The sequence below is a fragment of the Erinaceus europaeus genome, chromosome 1 (assembly GCF_950295315.1).
Source record: "Erinaceus europaeus chromosome 1, mEriEur2.1, whole genome shotgun sequence".
Classification (NCBI taxonomy): Eukaryota; Metazoa; Chordata; class Mammalia; order Eulipotyphla; family Erinaceidae; genus Erinaceus; species Erinaceus europaeus.
In genome coordinates, this window is record NC_080162.1 from 180,232,163 (window position 1) to 180,255,088 (window position 22,926).

At 40.4% G+C, this 22,926-nt stretch overlaps 1 protein-coding gene across 11 annotated transcripts in view; it reads left to right on the top strand.

The window, feature by feature from the left end:
- The window catches only part of STAU2 (staufen double-stranded RNA binding protein 2), a 284,150-nt gene that overhangs the window by 41,653 nt on the left and 219,571 nt on the right, over window positions 1-22,926 (top strand). For 9 of the 11 annotated variants that reach the window (XM_060200130.1, XM_060200104.1, XM_060200101.1 and 6 more), the window contains one exon: window positions 9,869-10,004. The exons of the other annotated variants lie outside the window; for them this stretch is intronic. In XM_060200130.1, coding sequence (XP_060056113.1) covers window positions 9,869-10,004 — 136 coding nt within the window. The remainder of the gene's footprint in view (window positions 1-9,868; window positions 10,005-22,926) is intronic. 11 annotated transcript variants of the gene reach the window in all.

Here is a 22,926-nt window from a genome sequence, read left to right on the forward strand (position 1 = left end):
CAAGGGCAACAAAAGGGTAAATAAATAAATAAAAAATTAAAAAAAAATAAAACTTTTACAGTCTGGGGTATGGATTGACCTGCCAACACCCATATCCAGCAGAGAAGCAATTACAGAAGCCAGAACTCTCACCTTCTGTACTCCAAAAAGAATTTTGGTCCAGGGCCCAGGTGGTGGCACACCTGGTTGAGTGCATATGTTATAGAGTACAGGACCCAGGTTCGAGCCCCTGGTCCCCACCTGCGGGGGTGGGGAGGGAGCTTTGCAAGTGGTGAAACAGGGTTGCAGGTGTCTCTCTCCCTTTCTATTTCCCCTTCCCATCTTAATTTCTGACTATCTCTTTCCAATAAGTTAAAAGGCAAAAATAAAAAATAAAACAAACAAAAAAATGGAATTTTGGTCCGTACTCCCAGAGTGATAAATAGTAGGAAAGTTTCTTCCAGTGGAACAGATGGGACACAGAACTCTGGTGGTGGCAACTGTATGGAATTTTATTCCTATTATTTTACAGCCTTGTAAATCAATATTAAATCACTAATAAAGTAAAGATTTAAAAAACCTTGGGGGGCTGTGGAGACAGCATAGTGGCTATGCAAAAAAAGACTCATGCCTGAGGCACCAAGGTCTTAGGTTCAATCCCTAGCACTACCACCAACCAAACCCTCTTTCTTTTTGTACCACTCTCTCTCCCCCTCTTATTAAATAAAATAAATAAAATATTAACAGATTTCTATAAAATGCCAATAAGACTACATGTCTAATATCTCGAGAAGGACCGAACCTGAATCAACATTAGAAATAATGAACAAGGGTGTCAGGCAGTAGCGTAGTGGGTTAAACGCACATGGTGCAAAGCATGAGGACTGGCGTAAGGATACTGCTTTGAACTCCTGGCTCCCCACCTGCAGGGGGGGTCCCTTCACAGGCAGTGAAGCAGGTCTGCAGGTGTCTGCCTTTCTCTCCCCCTCTGTCTCCTCTCTTCTCTCGATTTCTCTCTATCCTATCCAGCAACAACAGCAGTAACAACAGCAACAATAATAATCATAACAACAAGGGCAACAAAATGGGAAAAAAATCGCCTCCAGGAGCAGTGGATTCATAGTGCAGGCACTGAGCCCCAGCAATAACCCTAGAGGCAAAAAAAAAAAAAGAAATAATGAACAAAATAATAACTTCAATAGAGGCTCTTTAGTACTGCTTCTACATCCATTTACTTATCTGGTAACTTAAAAAAATTTTTTAAAAAAGATTTTATTTATTCATTAGTGAGAAAGATAGGAGAAAGAAGCAGTCATCACTCTGGTAGAGGTCCTATTGGGAATCGAACTCGGGACTTCATGCTTGAGAGTTCAGTGTGTCACCTCCTGGACCACTGGTAACTTGTTAGATGTTTTCCTTTTTAAAATTTGTTTATTGGGGGATTAATGGTAATTTTTTTTTTTTTTTAGCAATATTGCAGTGGATGCTTTTCTGATAGAATGAGAAAGAAGACATTAAAAAAATTTTTTTTTATTTATAAAAAGGAAACATTGACCAAACCATAGGATAAGAGGGGTACAACTCCAAACAATTCCCATCACCAGAACTCCATATCCCATCCCCTCCCCTGATAGCTTTCCTATTCTTTAACTCTCTATGAGTATGGACCCAAGCTCATTGTGGGTTGCAGAATGTGGAAGGTCTGGCTTCTGTAATTGCTTCCCCGCTGAACATGGGCATTGACAGGTTGATCCATACTCCCAGCCTGTCTCTCTCTTTCCCTAGTAGGGTGGGGCTCTGGGGAATCAGAGCTCCAGGACATATTGGTGGGGTTGCCTGTCCAGGGAAGTCTGGTCGGCATCCTGCTAGCATCTGGAACCTGGTGGCTGAAAAAAGAGTTAACATAGAAAGCCAAACAAATTGTTGACCAATTATGGACCTAAAGGCTGGAAAGAAGACATTTTGTCTGCCAAAAGTCACACTAATCTATCTAATTAGATCAGATCTGTTGAATAGATTATTAGCACATGCTTGTGAGCATTATCAAGTCACATAAAAACTTGCTTCTCTTTCATGTGGCATCAGCTAGATTGTTTATTTTTATTTAAATATTTTTAGCTTTATTATTATTATTATTTTAATTTTTTTTTTTACCTGAGCACTGCTCTGCTCTGGTTTATGGTGGTGCAGGGGATCCAGTCTTGGACTTTGGAGCTTTAGGCATAAGCATCTTTGTATGACCATCATGCTCTCTGCCATTCACCCTTAACTGTATTTTCATGAGAGAAGTAACAGAGAGAAATACCAGAGCACTACTCAGCTTTGGCTTTATGGCAGTGCTGGGGACTGAGCCTGCGAGTTTGGAGCCTCAGGCATGAAAGTAATTTGTATAACCATTATGATGGCTTCTCAACCTTTCAGGGACTGTTTTCAGAACTACATTTTTTCTTTTCTTTTTTTTTTTAAAGATTTTATTTATTTATTTATTTATTTATGAGAAATATAGGAGGAGAGAGAAAGAACCAGACATCACTCTGGTACATGTGCTGCCGGGGATTGAACTCTGGGACCTCATGCTTGAGAGTCCAAAGCGTTATCACTTTGCCACCTCCCAGACCACAGAACTACATTTTTTCTGTCAGTACTTCCTTTGCTTATCAGCTGAAGAGCTGCCTACTTGTTAAATTTTAAAACAATTTTATTTGTAAGAGTGAGAGAATGAGAGAGACCAGAGGGCACTTTTTAACTCTAGCATGTGGTGTTGGGGATTAAACCTAGAACCTTATGCATGCCGTTCCTATGCTCTGTTGTTTATTTATCTCCCCAGACTCTCTCTCTCCCTCCCTCTCTCCCTCCCTTTCTTCATTCTTCTCTCTCTCTTTCTGTCTTTTAAAAATATTTTTTATTTTATATTTAATGTGAGAGAAAGCTACAGAGAGAAAGACCAGAGCACTACTCAGCTCTGGCTTACGGTTTGGCTGAAGATTGAACTTGGTACCTCAGGTCCTCAGGCATGAAAGTCTTTTTTTTCTTTTTGGATGAAAGTCTTTCCTATAACCATTATGCTGGCTTCCCAGCCAACTTTTTTTTTTTTTTTTTTTTTAAATCAGGCAGAGAGAAATTAAGAGAGGCAAAGGAAATAGAGAAAGAGACACCTGCAGTACTTGCTTCACGGCTCGTGATGCTTCCCCCCCTGCAGGTAGGGAGCTGGACCTTGGACCCTGTTCCTTGTGCTTAGTAATGAGTATATCCTTTTTAACTAGTTTTCTGGTTTAAAAATGCAAATTTCAATTGAAAATCAGCACTTTCAAAAGTACAGCCAAATCCACCTTGTAAGGGTAGGATCCACCCAACAGGTCACCCCAGCCCCATGTGGGAAGCTGTCTACTTATCCCTTCCCTGTTCCTTCTTCTTCTAGCGTTTGCCCTTCTTCCGTAGCCAGTCAACAGCGTCAGGTCGAGCCTGATGTAAAGTTTCGAGACCTCCTTTGAATCTGGAGAGGTGGCAGTCGTTGACTATGTGGGTCATAGTCTGTCTGTAGCCTTAAGACAGGAGGCAGAGGTCCCAAGGGATAGAGCACCACCACCCAACCTCACCCAAGACCTACTTACTAATTGAAACAATCTCATCAGATTGCTAGTTAGTTGTTCATGTATGTTTGTGTATATTATAGAAAGCATTGTCCTGGGAGTCGGGCAGTAGCGCAGCGGGGTAAGTGCATGTGGTACGAAGCACAAGGACCGGCTTAAGGATCCTGATTCGAGCTCCTCGGCAGGTCTGCAGGTGTCTGTCTTTCCCCTTCTGCCTCCCCTTCCTCTCTCTACTTTTCTCTGTCCTAACAGCAACAACATCAGTAACTACACCAACAATAGAAAAACAAGGGCGACAAAAGGAAAGATAAATAAATTAAGAAAGCATTGTCCTTTTTTGGTAAGATTTTTATAGCCGTTTAAATAAATCTATACTTGATAAAGACTGATTGCCGGGGGTCAGGCGGTAGCGCAGCTGGTTAAGCTCACACGGCACAAAGCGCAAGGACTGGCATAAGGATCCCGGTTTGAGCCCCTAGCTTCCTACCTGCAGGGGAGTCGCTTCACAGTCGGTGAAGCAGGTCTGCAGGTCTCTATCTTTCTCTCCCCCTCTTTGTCTTCTCCTCCTTTCTCCATTTTTCTCTGTCCTATCCAACAAAGAAGGACATCAACAACAACAACAATAACCACAACAAGGCTACAACAACAAGGGCAACAAAAGGGGAAAAAATTGGCCTCCTGGAGCAGTGGATTCATGGTGCAGGCACTGAGCCCCAGCAATAACCCTGGAGGCAAAAAGAAAAAAAAAGAGACTGATTACCAAGTAAATAAAAAATAGCCTTTATACTATAGATAATGATAAACATGGATTTGAGTAGTTGAGGTAGGTGATGGGCCTTAAGCGGAGAGCAGGTAGATACAGAGAAGAGATGATGACATCCTGCGTTAAAGGATATTTTGGTGAACGGCATTGTAATATGGAATCTGGCCAGTAATGTTTTTGGAGCTAGATATTGACAAGACCGTAGGATCACAGTGGTATAATTCACACAATTCTCAGCACCAGAACTCCCTATCTCATCCGCTTCTCCCTTGAAAGCTTTCCTATTCTTTATCCCTCTGGGAAGCATAGACCAAGAGAAATTATGGGGTGCAGAAGGTGGAAGGTCTGGCTTCTGTAATTGCTTCCTCTCTGAACATGGACACTGGCAGGTTTATCCACTCCCACCCTGTCTCTCTCTTTCCCTAGTGGGGCAGGGCTCTGGGGAGGTGGGGCTCCAGGACACTTGGTGGGGTCATTTGCTCAGGGAAGTCCGCTTGGCATCATGGTAGCATCTGGAACCTGGTGGCTGAAAGACTTAAGATAGAAAGCAGAGCAAATTGTTGACTAAGCATGAACCTGAAGGCTAGAATATTGCAGATGAAGATTTAGGAGCCTGTGTAACTTCTGCATCCTTGTAGGTCTGAGCTCACATTCTGTGGTCACAGCTAGGAACACTAGGCTGCACTAATTTCAGGACCCATCTTCCTCGAGTGGTAGAGTATGTTGTCCAAACCTCCCTTTGGAGAATGGAACATTCCCTGCTATTGTTGATCCACATTGAGGGCAAGGTCCTGTAGGAGCCCAGAAAGGGATCCTGGAGATAGATTTTAATTAAAGCAGTTAAGTGACTAACAGGAGATATGACTAAAAGTAACACTAACCCTGAGTAGTTGATGGGTGAATAGTGATGACCTTGAATGTTAGCTATAGGAGATAATTTTATCTGTAGTTTTGGGGGGAGGAGGTTAATACTTACTAGCAGGTGTGTTTAAAGGGGCATTTGAGAAAATTTTAGGGCTGGCAAGATAGCACACTTGGATAGTATACCTACTTTGTTATATATGTGACCCAGGTTTAAGCTTGTGGAAGCTTCACTGCTGTGGTAGTTTTCTCTCTCTCTGAAAATGGTGGCAGACTACATTGAAACTCTGATGAGAGGGATAAGGGAAGGGGGGGGGGGCAGGAGCGGGAGAGGGGAACTCAGCCTCATAGATGAAAAGTTGAAAAATACTAAAAGCAAGATCAGTTAGGAACCCACACCCATAGTTTATTGGTGGAACAAGAAGAGTCAAAACTCATGTGCATTGAATATTGTTGTTTGCTACTTTACAAAAGTATTGTGTCAGTTGCAATGCAGCGGAATCATGAGTGTTACTGATTCAGTGATTGAAACCATGCTAGTGAAGGAGCTTTCCAGGTTATATAATGTGAAGCCAGAGCCATTATATGCTACCTGTTGAAGTTAGCTTTGGAGGATTACAGTAGGAAGTAAGCCAGCAAAGCAAGGAATCAGAGGAGGGAAACAAGGAGAGTATAAAGGCGGTGGGGAGGGGGATTGAATTTCTACAGTTGAATGGAAAAAAAAGCTGTGACAATGGGTAGATTTTTTAATAAACTTTAAAAATAAAGTATAATATTATGTGCAAACAAGAGCATGCATTACAGTTGGAAAGCTGTAACTGATTGTTGTACTCTAAACACTTCGCTAGAGTATCAGAAGAAGCCTTTCTTGTGCCCACTTGTGGTTAAGCAACAAAGGAAATGGGTATTTTGTTTTCTGTTAGTTCTTTAGGGTTATGCCTGTTTGTTGAAACCTTATGCTGTATACTCTTTTGTGATAATTTGCTTTTTCAGTATGTTTGTGAGAGTCATCTGTGTTGTGTTTAACAGGATAGTATTTTATTGCTATATAGTAATCTATTTCCTGAGTATGTTATTTATTATATTATTGATAGATGGTTTGATTTTTGCAGTTTGGTTCTCTTCTCTCTCTCTCATGCCATGCCATGTTCTCATGCATGCAAGATTCTACTGATACTGGGCATACCCCCCCAAAAAAAAAAAAAAAAAAACCTTTGACTTCTGGTGGAACTGGCATTTGAACCTGGAACCTTTGATGCCTTGAGCATGAAGGCCTTTCTGCATAGCTACTATACTATGTAACTCGTCTTTATAAGGATAGTTCTAATATCTTAATTTCTTTTTAAAAAATATTTTTTGGGGGCCAGGCGGTAGCGCAGCAGGTTAAGCGCAGATGGCACAAAGCTCAAGGACCGGCATAAGGATCCTGATTCGAGCCCCTGGCTCCCCACCTCCAGGGGGGTTGCTTCATAAGCAGTGAAGCAGGTCTGCATGCGTCTGTCTTTCTCTTCTCCATCTCTCTCAATTTCTCTCTGTCCTATCCAACAACAACAACAACAATAACAATGATAAACGACAAGGGCAACAAAAGGGAAAAGGTGGCCTCCAGGAGCAGTGGATTCGTATTGCAGGCACCAAGCCCCAGCAATAACCCTGCAGGCAAAATAAATAAATAAATACATATTTAGAAAATTTCAATTTTTTATTGGCTAGAGACTGAGAGAAATTTAGAGGAAAGGGGGAGATAGAGACAGACACTTGTAGCACTGCTTCACCACTCATGAAGCTTCCTCCCTGCAGGTGGGGAGCAGGGGCTTTGAACCTGGGTCCTTATGCACTGTAAAGTGTGTTTCAACCAGGTATGCTCCACTATCTGTGGAATTTCCCTGGTGTCATGGTGTTTCCAGATGCTACTAAGGTTTTAATCTGGATCCTCTCTGTGCTAAGATGTGTGGTCTACTGGGTGAGCTATCTCCTGACCTTGACTGATATTTTTTTGAGAGTATGGACCATATCACTTTTAGAATACCCCTCAGTTGTGCTTGTTGTTTATACATTTTCAGCATAAATATTACAGAGGTGTCAGTGTTTCACATTAGGAGACATACAATATTGATATTCCCCATTTAATGATGATTTCTGTGACTTGGGAGAAGAATTCGTCTGCCAGGATCCTTTATTATACAATTAGCGATTAAACGTTTTTATTAACTAGTAAGTAAATTTTGTGAGTATGTTTTTAGACTATATACACATTGTTTCTCATTGTTTCTAATACTAACAGATAATTTCATTAATGATTGTTTAAAATTTGTTTTATTAGTGATTTTCAGGACTGATTCTTATCGGAGTTAATGATTACTCTAAAGATGCCTAAAAAGTGATTTTTAATTACACATATATATATATTAGTTGGCATGGGGCTTGGTGTCTGCACCACTTCCCTTCTCCAAATGGCCTTTTTCCTTTTTCTCTTTATTTTTATTGAAGGTGTGCGTAGGGAGGGAGGGAAAGATAGGGAAAGATAGTTTGCTGCTTCTGAAGTTGCCTCCCAGCATGTGGGGACTGGGGATTTCAATCTTGGTCCTCACACATTGTAGCTTATACACTGTACCGGGTGAGCCACCACAAAGCCCCAAGGCTCATATCTTGATCTGAATGCTGGTTCCATGAGTTTTCTCATGTATAGTTCATGGCACTATTTGCATAAGGTTTGCACATTTTGCTTATCATTCCTTGGTGAAAGAGTAAGAAAGGAGACTCCTTTCTGTTCGATTTTCTTTCTCTGCCTCCAGTGTCTGTATTAAACTAGTTAGTGATTTGGGTGGCCAGGATTTCCTCTGAAATACTTTCTCTTTGCTGTTTATCTTACCCATATCTTTACCCCTCTTGTCTCTTCCTTTGTTCTCTCGCTCATCATACTGTGTTGTCGGAAATGTCGTGACGTTTTTCTGGTTTCTAATGCAAAAACGTGTCATAACTTTTCACACAGCCCAGTATTTTTCCTTCTTAAATCCACATGGCTGCTGTTCTTACCTCCATCTGTAGTTTTGAATGAATTGTTCAGACTTGTAACGCAAAATGAGCAGTTCATTAACTTTTGACTAATGTATAATCTGGGGGTGTCATGAATCTGTGTCAAGCTCTATCACCCTTTTGCTGGGACTTTAAGCCAACCCTGATGTCTCTGCTGTAATAAGTGTACATATTTTTGTATGTGGAAAATAATTCAAATGAAATTCACTTAAAAAAATAAAATAATAAATTTTACTTTCCATAAAATCTTTTTTTAAATCTCTGTCCTCTTCTTGTGCTTTCTTTTTTTTAAATTTTTAAAAAAATTATCTTTATTTAATTATTGGATAGAGAGCCAGAAATCAAGAGGGAAGGGGAAGATAGAGAGGGAGAGAGGCAGAGAGACACCTGCAGCCCTGCTTCACTGCTCGCAAAGCTTTCTCCCTGCAGGTGGGGCCTGGGGTCTTGAACCTGGGTTCTTGGGCACTGTAACGTTTGCACTCAACCAAGTGTGCCACCCTGCGTCCCCCGCCCCCCCCATAAAATCTTCATATTCATTTTTGTGATTTGTTATAAGAGGTGGGTGTTCCTTTGTTTTACTAAACAACCTCTTGGTAGGATATCTTTTTTTTTTTTTTTTTTTTTAAATATTTATTTTATTTATTTATTCCCTTTTGTTGCCCTTGTTGTTTTATTGTTGTAGTTATTATTGTTGTTGTCGTTGTTGGATAGGACGGAGAGAAATGGAGAGAGGAGGGGAAGACAGAGAGGTGGAGAGAAAGATAGACACCTGCAGACCTGCTTCACCGCCTGTGAAGCGACTCCCCTGCAGGTGGGGAGCCGGGGCTCGAACCAGGATCCTTATGCCGGTCCTTGCGCTTTGCGCCACCTGCGCTTAACCCGCTGCGCTTTGGTAGGATATCTTAACGCAATGCTTATGTTTTTTTTTCTTTTGTATTGAAGTTTCCAAGCTTTTACAAATGGACTGAAAGTAAGGTAGTACATGTTCATGGAGTCATCACCAGCTGCACCAGCTACCAGCACAGGGTAGCCAGTCTTGTTTATTATCTATCTACACTCATCATTAATTGAAACAAATTTTAGATCTACTACTTCACCCATAAATATTTCAGTATATGCCTTTAGTGGTTTTCTGTAGAGACCATCACTTATTTTACTGTTATTGGTAGTAGGAGAAAAAAAAAAAACCCTCAAAAACTGTTTTTGTTATATAATTCCAAGAATTACTGATTATCCTGTCTTCATTACTGATTTTAATTGGTTAATTACAAAATATAGTTGATGATTAGGTATATGTAATCTCTTTTGGGGTAAGTAATCATGAAGTTTAATACTTATTACACTGAAACCAAGCAATCTAAACTAAGCAATCTATAAAGTTTGTGTTTTCCTTATATTGAACTAGTATGACTGAAAAAATTGAAGTTTGAGTAATTCAAGTAAACAAAATGTTGCAAAACCCGAAGAGATTTTATTAGCAACAGCTTTCCTGTTAATAAATACTACACCTTAGGAAGTCATACGGATGGGCCATTTACTCCCCGCTCTTCCATGGTAGTTATATGTCATATAAATATAGCTAATGTGATTTATTATGGAAATATTTCACTTGTGTGCCTTTAATATTTCTTTTAAACAGGTAGTATAACTCCAACTGTGGAACTGAATGGGCTTGCTATGAAAAGGGGAGAGCCTGCCATCTACAGGCCATTAGATCCAAAGCCTTTCCCAAATTATAGAGCTAATTACAACTTTCGGGGCATGTACAACCAGAGGTTTGTATGTCTTCTTTGGTTTGTTTTTATTTTTGTTTTATGCATATTGTGAACATTTCTGAAACTCAGCACTTACTTTAAGGAAAATTCATGTCGGGCATTTTCTGGGAACTTAGCTAATTCAGGCTCACAAGAAATATTTAAAAATTTTAAAAGAATTATTTTAAGGAACAAGTTTTAAAAAATTTATTTAAATTTAAAAAATATTTATTTCTTTATTTCCTATTTGTTACCCTTGTTGTTTTTATTGTTGTAGTTATTATTGTTGATGTCATCATTGTTCAATAGGACAGAGAGAAATGGAGAGAGGAGGGGAAGACAGAGGGGGAGAGAAAGATAAGACACCTACAGACCCGCTTCACTGCCTGTGAAGCGACTCCTCTGCAGGTGGGGAGCGGGGGCTCGAACCAGGATCCTTACACCTGTCCTTGCGCTTTACACCACATGCGCTTAACCCGCTGCGCTACTGCCCGACTCCCTAAATTTTTTTTTTTTTAACAACAACAACAACAAAAAAGATTTTTCTTTTCTTTTTTTTTTTTTTGGGCCACTAGGGATATTGTTGGAGCCTACACCAGAGCTCCACTACTCCCACCCCCCCTTTTTTTTTCTTTTCTGATAGAGACAGAAGAGAAATAGGGAGATAAAAAAAGAAACCTGGGCGCTGCTTCACTGCTCGAGAGGCTTCCTTCCCGCCTGCAGTTGGGAACTAGGGGCTTGAACCTGGGTCCTTGTGGATGCTGATGTGTGTGCTGCAGTCTTGGGTGCCCTACAGCCTGGTCATTTAAATTTTTGATGTTTATTTATTTATTTTAGGAGAGAGAGTGAAAAAGACCACAGCACCAAAGATAACCTTTGATGTAGTGGGTGCCAGGCTCAAATCTGGGCCGCACCCATGATAAGGCAGCACACTATACAAGGGAACTACTACGCAGTGTCCCTTAAAATTCTAAGTAACTTTGCTGGGGGAATACAATTCATAAGCCGCTAGTGTCAGCTGTGTACTTCCTATCTCCCAGAGGTAGATGCCTGCATACTACACGCACCGCCAAGTGCCGCCTTCCTCTCCCACAACATATTCGCACTGCTGCCCTTCTTTAGTCCCTTCCCCTTCCCCTCTTAGAGCCCTAGGACCTACTGCAGTAAATCACAACTAGACTGAGGTTTGCCCCGAGGATCTAGTTTTATTTATTAAAACAAATTCTTTTGGGGCCCAGTGGTGGTGCACCTGGTTGAGTACGCGTTACAGTGTGCAAGTGCCTGGGTTCAAGCCCCTGGTCCCCACCTGCAGGGGGGAAGCTTTGAGAGTGGTGAAGCAGTGCTGCAGATGTCTCTCCCTCTCTGTCACGCCTTCCCTCTCGATTTATGGCTGCCTGTATCCCATCACACATAAAAATAACACAAAAGAAATAAAAAAAAATTTCTTTAATCTCCTGTGAAGTAAGATCCTCGTATTTGTGCAAGCACACCCAAGTCACTCCATAATGTAGTGCTGACTCATTGGACTTGCTCATTTATGTACTAAGCTGATGCTAAGCTTAATTTCTCTCTCTATATATATACAAATATTACAATCATGAAGATTTGTAACTCACAGGAAATTTGTTGGATGAACTTACTAATATTTCTGCACATTAAGTAGTCTTGTAGTAGACATGGAGTTGAGAATTTTCTTTCAGAGACAGTGGATATTTAATAATTCTATAGAAATATATATATATATATATAATTTCCCCCGTGAGCTGTTTTCTGGGTTTTTTTTTTAGCTTTTATGAACAGTATACGATGGTTTTGAAATAAATTCCCTTTCATGGATGAAAAAAATCAGTTTTTTTCTTGATTATTTATGAAAGCTACATAACTCATTATAAATAGGATATATATCTGTTACATAATTGCCTTTTTTTTTTTTTCCTGATGGTAGGATTTTGATGCTTTTAAATAAATCACTTTGTATAGTAACTGACATTACAGCTCAGGTGTGACAAAAAGGTACTTGGAAACAAGGTACTCAGTCTATACAGGATTGATTCTGTACCTAATCCAGTGCTGCTTCATGTTTTGCTGGTAGTTAGAAACTGTTATCTAAAACCTAATCCTATTCAAAGTGTAAATAGCTGATTTAAATATTATTACTCAAGATCTGTAAGAAGAGTGTGCACAGTTTCTTAGACTTCTGCCCTTCCTCTCTTCCTCCCAGCGGCGTCTGTGTTGTCTTGATAGGAGAGAAAGGACCCTCACTTCTGTGGGTTTTTCCTATAATGTTTTCTGACTTTGTAGGTCTTTGTGGCAATTTTCATGTTCACCAGGTACTTGACACTTCTTGCCTGTTCTGCTGAAACCTGCAGTTAGTTGTAATCCTCTCCCTGCCCCTTCCATTTGGTAGTCCTTTCAGAGTGTATCTATCTTCTGTCACTTCTTGTTCTGGCCTAAACCTTTAACTTTCCTTGACTTTCTGGGCTGTTGTTCCATCCCCATCTTGTTGTTACTATGGAACACCCAGTGACAGAATAAATTTGATGTCCCTACCTCATAGGGTGCAAAAGGGAAATTTCTTTTATAGCTGCTTTACATTTTTTTTTTTGTTTATTGTGTAACACACCCAATTGCCTTTTCTTTCACTCTGAAGTTACTGATTCTAAATAAAACTATTCGTTCACTTAAGTATGACATATGTTTAGTCCACTTGAGTTGTAAACAGTTTATATTTGAAGATACTTCAGTGTGTGTGTGGGGAGGGGGATTGATGGGACTTTGCCACTCTGGGCCAACCTTTTCAGACTGAAAAAAACAGGGTTTAGGAAGCTTCCCCAAGTGCCTAGTACTCTTGAAGTTGTTGTATTGAGGGCTTAAACTTCAGTCTTGTGCATGGTAAAGCAGGACCCCTTCCAGGTAAGCCATGTCAGCAGCCCTAATTATTTTGCTTTTAATGCACTGAAAAGAACAGACCCAGCTGGGAGAAAGTTCACCCAGTAGAGTGCCTGCTTCACCATGGTGAGCACCTGTGGCTGAGCCCCCATCCACTTTGCAGCAGCACCATAAAAACTGGAAGCTTTCTAATTGGTGGGGCAGTTCTCTGCTCGTCCTCTCTCTCCCTCTCCCTCACCTCCATCCCCCATCTGTAAAAGATAAAAAATAAAGTCTGTGAGTGGTGGAATCATGTAGGCATGATACCATTGCAGTGTCCTGAAGGGAAAACAAAAGAAATGGTTTACGAGGAAATTATATTTAAATGCTTATTGTATTTGGACATCTACAATTCTTTATTGAATTTTATTTGATTAAAGGATTTTACTAAGAGGGTGAGAGAATGGGATGAAGGGAGACCAGTGTACTACTCTGTCATGTGTGATGCTGGGAGTTAAATCCTGGGCCTCAAAATGCAGGGCATGTACTCTACCTGCCGAGCCATCTCCTGACCACTTGTTTGAGACTTTTTGCATGAATTTATTACTTTAAAACTTATTATAAAAATGAAACGTCTGGTGCATAGGAAGACAGGCAGTAATAATTTTTTTATGGAGGTCAGGTTCTAATTGGGGAAGGTTGTAGTCAGTAAGAGGTGGTTACACACTGAAAAGGTGACATACATATTGTTGAGAAACAATATGTATGTCATAAGAGAGATGGCATCTATTCTAGGCTGAAGAAGCAACATGTACAAAACCTCTAAACATTCAGTCTGAATATTTTGTTTAAATCCCAGTGCTGATGCTTTTTAGATCTGTGATCCAGGGCCAAGCACTGAACCTGCACTAGTTTCCTCATTTGCTAAATAGAAATAATAATAATAATAATAATAATAGTAATAAAATGAAAAAACTTTGTGAGCTTTCATTCACCAAACATTTATTGAAAATCTTTACCTTATGGTCTTTACCTTATGCTTCTGATAGAGTAGATGCTTCATAAAAGTCAGTGTAGCAAATTGAATTTATTAGAAGAGGGAGAAAATAAAACTCGGGGAGTGGTAGGTGTTCTTGTGGTGCTACGGAATCATCGAGGACCAGCCTCATACTCAAATCAGAGCCTCAAGGCAGCCTTCCAGAGGAAGTGACACTTGAACCAAATCTTGATTGCCTAGGCACTAGCCAAGTGAAGAAGGTGAAGGTAGGGAAAAATGATCTAGATTTTTGAGAACAAAGGCAAGCAGTCCAGAGAAGTTAAATTCACACACAGATTTGCAAGCAGTGTGCTGTGTCTGGAATGAGAGGGCTGAAGCTTAGGCAGGGTACTGATCTGATACCCTCAGTTTGCATGCTAAGGGGATTGGGAGCCATTGGAAGATTTTAAACTGAGGAATAAAATAACCAGAACTATGCTTTAAATATTACATTGACCCACCTTCTGCAACCCACAACGACCCTGGGTCCATCCTCCCAGAGGGATAGAGAATGGGAAAGCTATTGGGGAGGGGATGGGTTATGGAGATTGGGTGGCGGGAATTGTGTGGAGTTGTACCCCCCCATCCTATGATTTTGTTAATGTCTCCTTTCTTAAATAAATAAATAAATAAATTAAAAAAACAAAAAAAAATAAATAAAATAAATATTACATTGAAAGTATATGGGAGATAGTGTGGATGGGGTTAAAATTAAAAGGTTGTTATGATTTAGGTTTAATGTGTTTGGGGTAGAGAATACAGTACTGCATTCGGGAGATTTGACAGTTACACTTGGGGTTTAATTGAAGGGGGAGTGTGAGTGATAATTTTCACGTATCTGGATCACATACTCCCAAGCAGGTTTTTTTGAAAGATGAACAATTTAGTTTTGGGGCTGGGTGGTGGCACATCTGGTTAAGCTCATACATTACAGTGCTCAAGAATTCAGGTTCAAGCCCCTGGTCCCCACCTGCAGGGGGAAGCTTATGAATGGTGAAGGATTATCTTAGGGTTGGTGAGACTATATATGTCTCAAAAAAGAAGTCCTTTAGGGCCTAGAACTTTGTGAGTATAGATAGATGTGTAGTATCTATTCCAGAAAATGCCTTTATGTAGGATACAGACTAAGGCTGAGTGACTCATCTGTTCTTCATTCACCTACGATCTAGATAGTTTTCCCCCAAAGGACATAGTTATATTAATTTGGCATTATTCAGTTTGGGACAGCTGGCTGCCATGCACCCCAAGCAATCTACCCTTCCATGTAGTTAATATATTTTGTGTCAAGACTGCATTTGGTTATTGCTAGCTATATACACAACTTCTGATTTATTTACTCGTAAAGGCCAATAAAGCTGCCTTTTTAATTTTTTTTATTGATTTAATAATGATCAACAAGACCGTAGGATAAGAGGGGTATAATTCCCACCACTAGAGTTCCTCCTCCTCATCTGATCTCCTTCACTGGAAGCTTTCCTTCCTCTCTCTCTCTCCCTCCCTCCCTCCCTTCCTTCCTTCCTTCCTTCCTTCCTTCCTTCCTTTCTTTCTTTCTTTCTTTTTTTTTTTCCTCCAGGGTTATTGCTGGGCTCGGTGCCTGCACCATGAATCCACCGCTCCTGGAGGCCATTTTCCCCCCTTTTTGTTGCCCTAGTTGTTGCAGCCTCCTTGCGGTTATTATTGCCATTGTTGACGTTGCTTTGTTGTTGGATAGGACAGAGAGAAATGGAGAGAGGAGGGGAAGACAGAGAGAGAGAGGGAGAGAAAGACAGACACCTGCAGACCTGCTTCACCGCCTGTGAAGCGACTCCCCTGCAGGTGGGGAGCCGGGGGCTCGAACCGGGATCCTTCCGCTGGTCCCTGCGCTTTGCGCCACGTGCGCTTAACCCGCTGTGCCACCGCCCGACCCCCTCTTTCTTTCTTTCTTTCTTTCTTTCTTTCTTTCTTTCTTTCTTTCTTTCTTTCTTTCTTTCTCTCTTTCTCTTTCTCTTTCTCTTTCTCTTTCTCTTTCTCTTTCTCTTTCCCTCCCTCCCTCCCTCCCTTCCTTCCTTCCTTCCCTTCTTTCTTTCTTCCTCCAGGGTTATCACTGGAGCTTGGTGCCTGCATCATGAATCCACTGCTCCTGAAGGCTATTTTTTCCCTTTTTTGTTGCCCTTGTTATTTTATCATTGTTGTGCTTATTATTGTTGTTGTTATTGATGTCATTGTTGTTGAATTGGACAGAGAGGGAGAAGAGAAAGATAGACACCTGCAGATCTGCTTCACCACCTGTGAAGTGATTCCCCTGTAGGTGGGGAGCCAGGGGCTCGAACCAGGATCCTTAAGCCGGTCCTTGTGTTTTGCGCCATGTGTGGTTAACCCGCTGCACTGCTGCCCAACCCCTGGAAGCTTTCATTTCTTTATCCCTCTGGGTGTATGGGCCCAGGATCTTTATGGGGTACAGAAGGTGGAGGGTCTGGCTTCTGTAATTATTTCACTACTGGACATGGGCATTAGCAGGCTGTTCCATACCGCCGCCTGTTCCTGTCTTTTCCTAGTGGGGCACGCTCTGGAGAGGTAGAGTTCCTGGACACATCGGTGAGGTCAGCTGCCCAGGGAAGTCAGGTTGGCCTCATGGTAGCATCTGTAACTTGGTGGCTGAAAAAGCATTAACATATAAAACAGGTCAAATCATTTAGTAATCGGGAACCTAAAGTTGCTTTCTTTGTGTGTTTTTAAATTGTTTTATTAGGGAAATTATAGTTTCAAGGCAGTTGTCAAATAACTCTGCTTTCTCAGTATGCATGGTTTGAATCATATCAAATTAAATAAAGGGTTTGAAGCAGTTCTAGAAAACCACTAGAAACTCTGAGGAGTCCTAGGTTCCTGGAATATAAGTCTATGAGAATTGGAAAGATCTTTGCTGGCAGCTATAGTTATCAGTGGAAATTTGGTAGAGTGAAAGAAGTTTTTTGAAGTTTCTGGACTGGTTTATTTCATTGTATTAATTGTCAATAATACTGGGACTAATGATGATTTTAATAAATAGCTTTTAAAATTGTACTTAAAAGTAGGTTCTGTAGGTTGACAGCTGATGCTAACTTTTGTTTGAACTTATTCATACTGTAGACCTGGACATTCTTCATTATCTTAAAATTCTTTTTTTTTGTTAAAAGCTTGTTAGGAAGTAGAATAGTTAAGAAACTGAGCAGTCAGTTTCAGTATTGTAGCACTAGAGTATAAACCTGCAGTTTTGCTTCCTGCCACCAGATGGTGCCTGTGTATTTATAAAACAATACAGATTGCATAAGGTCATGTTGGTGTTCCAAGGCTGTTTATTAAATGATAGAGAAGGGTATAGCCATATGAGATTCCCAGCACCTGACCTTTTTTTAACCTCTAAAATTGTGGGGCCAGATGGTGGCATACCTGGTTAAGCACACACACTACAAACAACCTCTAAAATTGTCACTTTGTTACAGGTCAGTCTATATGAAAAAAAAAATCAGCCAAATACATAATTTAAAGCCCCTGAATAAATGGAAAAGACAAATGAAGTGGTAAGAAGCAGAAAATTTTTAAAATGGTTACATGTGCTTTTGCCTTTTTCATATTAACATCTCCTGGTCGGGGGATATTTTCATTTTCTTCTTATATTCTTTATACATACAGTGTCAGCATTTTTCAAACTGGTATTTTTTTTTCACAAGTTTATTACTTTATAAAATGTATGGGGGCTAGGTAGGGGTGTACCTGGTTGAGCGCACATGTTACAGTGTGCAAGGACCTGGGTTCAAGCACATCCCCCAGCTTTGTGAGTGGTGAAGCAGTGCTGCAGCTGTCTCTCTCTCCCTCTCTATCACCCCTTTCCCTCTTGATTTCTGGCTGTCTCTATTCAATAAATAAATAAATAGAGATAGTAGAATTTATGTAGAATTAAAATAGTAAGCTACAAGGCAGAGTTTTGATCTCATTATTAGTCTTTTTTTTTTTTTTTTAAACCAGAGCACTATTCAATTCTGCCTTATCGTGGTGCTGGGAATTGAACCTGGGACCTCTGAACCTCAGGCCTGAAATCTATTTGCATAGCCATTATGCTATCTCCTTAGCTCTAAGATTATTAGGGATTTTTTTTTGGGGGGTGTAAATATAAACTTCTAGTGAAGGCACATTAAAATACACTGTCTTATAAAACTCTGATAGGACAGAGAAAAGGATTTGAAAACAAAGCTGAGGGGTCATGAACAAGAATACAAAGCCAGAGAAGTAGAGATGCAGGAAGACAATTTCAGAGTAAATGAACCATGATTCTGAGTTAGCAGCTCTTGTCTTAAGTAGGGTGTGTGTAAAATTAAGACTAGGAACTGGTAGATAATAGACTACGTTAAAACACAAGACCAGATGCGACAGTTTTCACTTTATGCAATGGAAATTCAACTTTCTTTTTGAAGTAAAAGACGAGCAGTACCCAATCATTTCTTTCCCAGGTACTAGATAAACAAACAAAGAAACAAAACTATTTTAGGGCTAACAGTTCTGGCCATCTTGGAGTGACTAGAACCAGATTTACCATCCCTCAACAAATACTCGGAAAACCTGGATGAGGTACTCATCTTATACACACTTATGTAGTATGATTTGGTAACATGTATCCACTGGGTGTGCCACTGCCCCACACATGCAGTATGATTATTGATTGAATGATTGATTTGTCTTGCCTTTATCGATTATCGCTGGGGCTTGGTACTGGCACTATGAATCCACTGCTTCTGGAGGCCTCCCCTTTTTAAATAGGATAGGACAGAGAGAAATTGAGAGAGGAGGGAAAGATAGAGTGGTAGAGAGAAAGATAAACACCTGTAGACCTGTTCCACTGCTTGTGCAGTGACCCCGGTACAGGTGTGGATCCAGGGGCTCAAACCAGGATCCTTGCACAGGTCCTTGCACTTTGTACTATGTGTGTTTAACCTAGTGTGCTACTGTGGGGTCACTTCAAGATTTAACTTTAAGTTAAATATATATTGATGTAGTGAAAGAAGAAGTAGGTAAGGATATAATAGTGAAGATATAATGAATCAAAAACTGTTCAAGAAGAGAGAAGATAGCAAAAAGGAGTAAACACATGGGGTAAATAGAACAGTGAATACACTGAAAGATTCAAACTCTGTCATAGTCATAATTATGTTAAGTATTGGGTTGTTGGAAAAGCCATGATGAATTTTTGCATAGAAAAACATGGAAAAATACACGTTGACCTTTTCAGCAATTCTTTATATCTGATCTAAACACTTTAGTTAAAGAGGACATCAAGTGGGTAAAAGCTAGAAATAGAACCATAGGCTATAGGTGTACTCCTGCATTGCTTAGTGATGATATGTTTAAAGAATTGCACTGTTAGTTGATTTCATTATTGTGGAAATGTCATCGTGTGTTATTACACAGACCATAATGGCCTGTCCTGCTACACACTTAGGCTCCATTGTATAGTTTCTTTTTTTTTTTATTGTACAGTTTCTTGAGGCTACCATTGTATGTTTATTCTATCATTAAGTCGTATAACTGTGAAGAAGTCCACTTTCAATATCACACTGATTGCTTAAAAGTTAAGGGTGAAAAATGGTATGCAGTAATGGAAACACTAATCTTAATAAAGTATGAGTGACTATATATTTTTTTATCAAAGTAGACTTCAGAATAAAGATAAATTACCAGGGGAGCTGGGCAGTGGTGCACCGGGTTAAACACACATAGTTTGAAGCACAGGGACCCACACTAGCATCCCAGTTCAAACCCCCAGCTCCCCACCTGCAGGGGAGGTCATTTTGCAAGCAGTTAAGCAAGTTTGCATGTGTTTTATTTTTCTCTTATCCTATCTTCCCCTCCTCTCAGTTTCTCTCTGTCCTATCCAAAAAAAAAAAAAAGAAAAGAAAATGTAAAAAAAGATCACTATTGAGGGGCCAGGTGGTGGTCAAGGACTCAAGTTCGAGCCCCCGGTCCTCACCTGCAGGCCGAAAGCTTTGCAAGTAGTGAAGCAACGCTACAGGTGTCTCTGGCACTCTCCCTCACAATTTCCCTCTTCCCTCTCAATTTCTGGCTGTCTCTATCCAACCAATAAATAAGGATAATAAAAAAATTAAAAAAAAGAAAAATTACTGTTGATATCTCATCATGACGTCTGTCGAGGATGTGAGCAGACTCTTCCCCTCCCCTTTTTTTTAATCACTGAGATTAAACTTCTGTGACTCAGTTTATTTTTCAAATAGAAGGAGAAACAGGGAGAGAGGTGAAGATACCATAGTACAAAAGCTTCCTGCAGGGAGTCAGGCTGTAGCGCAGCGGGTTAAGCGCAGGTGGCGCAAAGCACAAGGACCGGCATAAGGATCCCGGTTCGAACCCCGGCTCCCCACCTGCAGGGGAGTCGCTTCACAGGCGGTGAAGCAGGTCTGCAGGTGTCTGTCTTTCTCTCCTCCTCTCTGTCTTCCCCTTCTCACTCCATTTCTCTCTGTCCTATCCAACAACAACAATAATAACTACAACAATAAAACAACAAGGGCAACAAAAGGGAATAAATAAATAAAATAAATATTAAAAAAAAAGCTTCCTGCAACATGTTTGGGCCTGGGCTTAAATCAGGGTTGTACTTAGGACAAAGTTGCAATAGCCAGTCTCACTGTATTTTCACTGCCACTGCCACAATGAAAACTACAATGTACTTAAAAAAATGAGCATAGGAATACTCCTGGGCATGTCTGAAGACTCAGGTTTGAGCCCCCTCACTCATGGGGGAAGCTTCATGTGGTGAAACAGGCTGCAGGTGTCTCTTCCTCTCTTCAGCCTCATTTATTTTTTTGTCTCTATTATTATAAAATAAATGAATTTTAAAAAATATACATGAAAGAAACAGCCCTGGAGCACAGTTAAGCTAACAACAAAAGTAAAAGGCCTAGAATCTAGGTGAGGACAGAGAGATTTTCACAACTAAGGTAAAATCTACTCTCTGCTCAGTTCCACACTTCAGCAGATTCTGGTCTCTAACGCCACTCACCCTACTTGACTTTCCACACCATCACACACCACATGTTGGTGGTCTTCTGCTTCTGCAGCCTGCCCTGCCCAGGCCTGGCAGAAAAAGGGAAACAAAGGCTATAAGTCACATGGTAAGTGCATGTAATTGAAAGTAGCCGGAGTGGTTGGGCATTGGCACAACCAGTGAAGTGCACAAGTTACCCAGGTGCGAACCCCCATTTCCCACCTGCAGAGGGGAAGCTTCAAAAGCAATGGATCAGGCTACAGGTGTCTTTTCTCCCTCTCCCTCTCTCCCCACCTCTCTCCCTATTTCTCTATCATAATTAAAAATAAGTAAGAGTAAAGTGAAAAAAAAAGTAGCCAGAGAAAATGATTTGTAATGTTGAACCAAGACAGCAGTTTGTAGAAAAGTCAACATATCTATATAAACTGCCAGATTAAGACTTCAGATTGCACACATTACGATGCATAAGGATGCAGGTTTAAGGCCCTGGTTCCCACCTGCAGGGGAAAGCTTCACGAGTGATGAAGTAGAGCTTCAGGTGTCTATATACCTCCTTTCTTTCTCCCTCTCCCATCTCAATTTTTCTGTCTCTATCCAATGACAATAATAATAATAAAAAAAATGAAGTGTGTAGTGAGACTTAAAAAACACAATACATGGGCATACCTGCAGGAAGATGAGGTAGAGAGGCTATGCAAAGAACAAACAAACAACAACAACAACAAAAAAACAAGTGCCAACATTAAAACAACTAGAGATAATATAAGAGAGTTATATATGAAATAATATTGGGAGTTGGGAGGTAGCACAGTGGGTTAAGTGCATGTGGCACAAAGTGCAAGGACTGGCACAAGGATCCTGGTTCGAGCCCCCAGCTCCCCACCTGCAGGGGAGTCGCTTCACAGGCAGTAAAGCCGGTCTACAGGTGTCTGTCTTTCCCTCTCTCTGTTGTTCTCTCCTCTCTCCATTTCTCTCTGTCCTGTCCAACAGCGATGACATCAGTAATAACTACAACAATAAAACAACAAGGACACTAAAAGGGAATAAATAAATATTTTTAAAAAAGTTATCAGAAAAGAATTAAATATAAAGAGATAATATTAAACAACAAAGGGGGTACAAAAAGGAGACGAGAAAGAGACGGCTTGTATTTGAAGAAATAATAGCTGAGAATTAATTAACTCCAATTAAAGGAGATAGAATCCTAGATCTAGGTAACTCAAATAGCTCCAAGAAAAAATGAATTTAAACCCAAGTTCACCAGTGCACAGTCATTAAAATAGCAAAAATCTAAAACAGGATTCTGAAGGCTACTAGAGAGAAGCAAAGAGCCATTTATAGGGAAACTAGCATAAATTGATTTCTCAAAATTTTTAAAGCCTGGAAAAGACTGGAAGAATATATTCAGTGTTCTGAATGGGAAAGGGGTCAGCCCAAGAATACTTTATGCTGTTAGGCTATAGATCAGGTTTAAAGGAGGGATGAAGGACTTTTCAGACAAACGACAGCTAAAGGAATTCCTTAACACGAAGCCAGACTTACAAGATATACTAAATTGATTGATAGAAACTGAAAATATAGAAGGATCTCACCATAGGGGTTAAACAAAGCAAAGAAAGTAGGCAAAGCCCAATTTTTTTTTTTTTTATTTAAGAAAGGATTAATTAACAAAACCATAGGGTAGGAGGGGCACAACTCCACACAACTCCCACAACCCAATCTCCATATCCCACCCCCTCCCCCGACAGCTCCCCCATTCTCCACCCCCCTGGGAGCATGGACCCAGGGACAATGACTCTTTCTTTAGTCACTATCAGGCCACCCCATTACCTGGGTTCTAGTCAGGGAATCATGAGATTCTCAAACAGACATGATGGGCCTAGACCTTAAATAGATCCCTTTCTCCATTGTTACCAGTTATCTGCATCAGAAACAACACAATAGACACCTTTTTGCCCTTGCCCTCAACATAGATCAACAATGGTAGAGAATGTTCCATCCTCAGAAGGGAGGCTGGACAACATACTCTATCT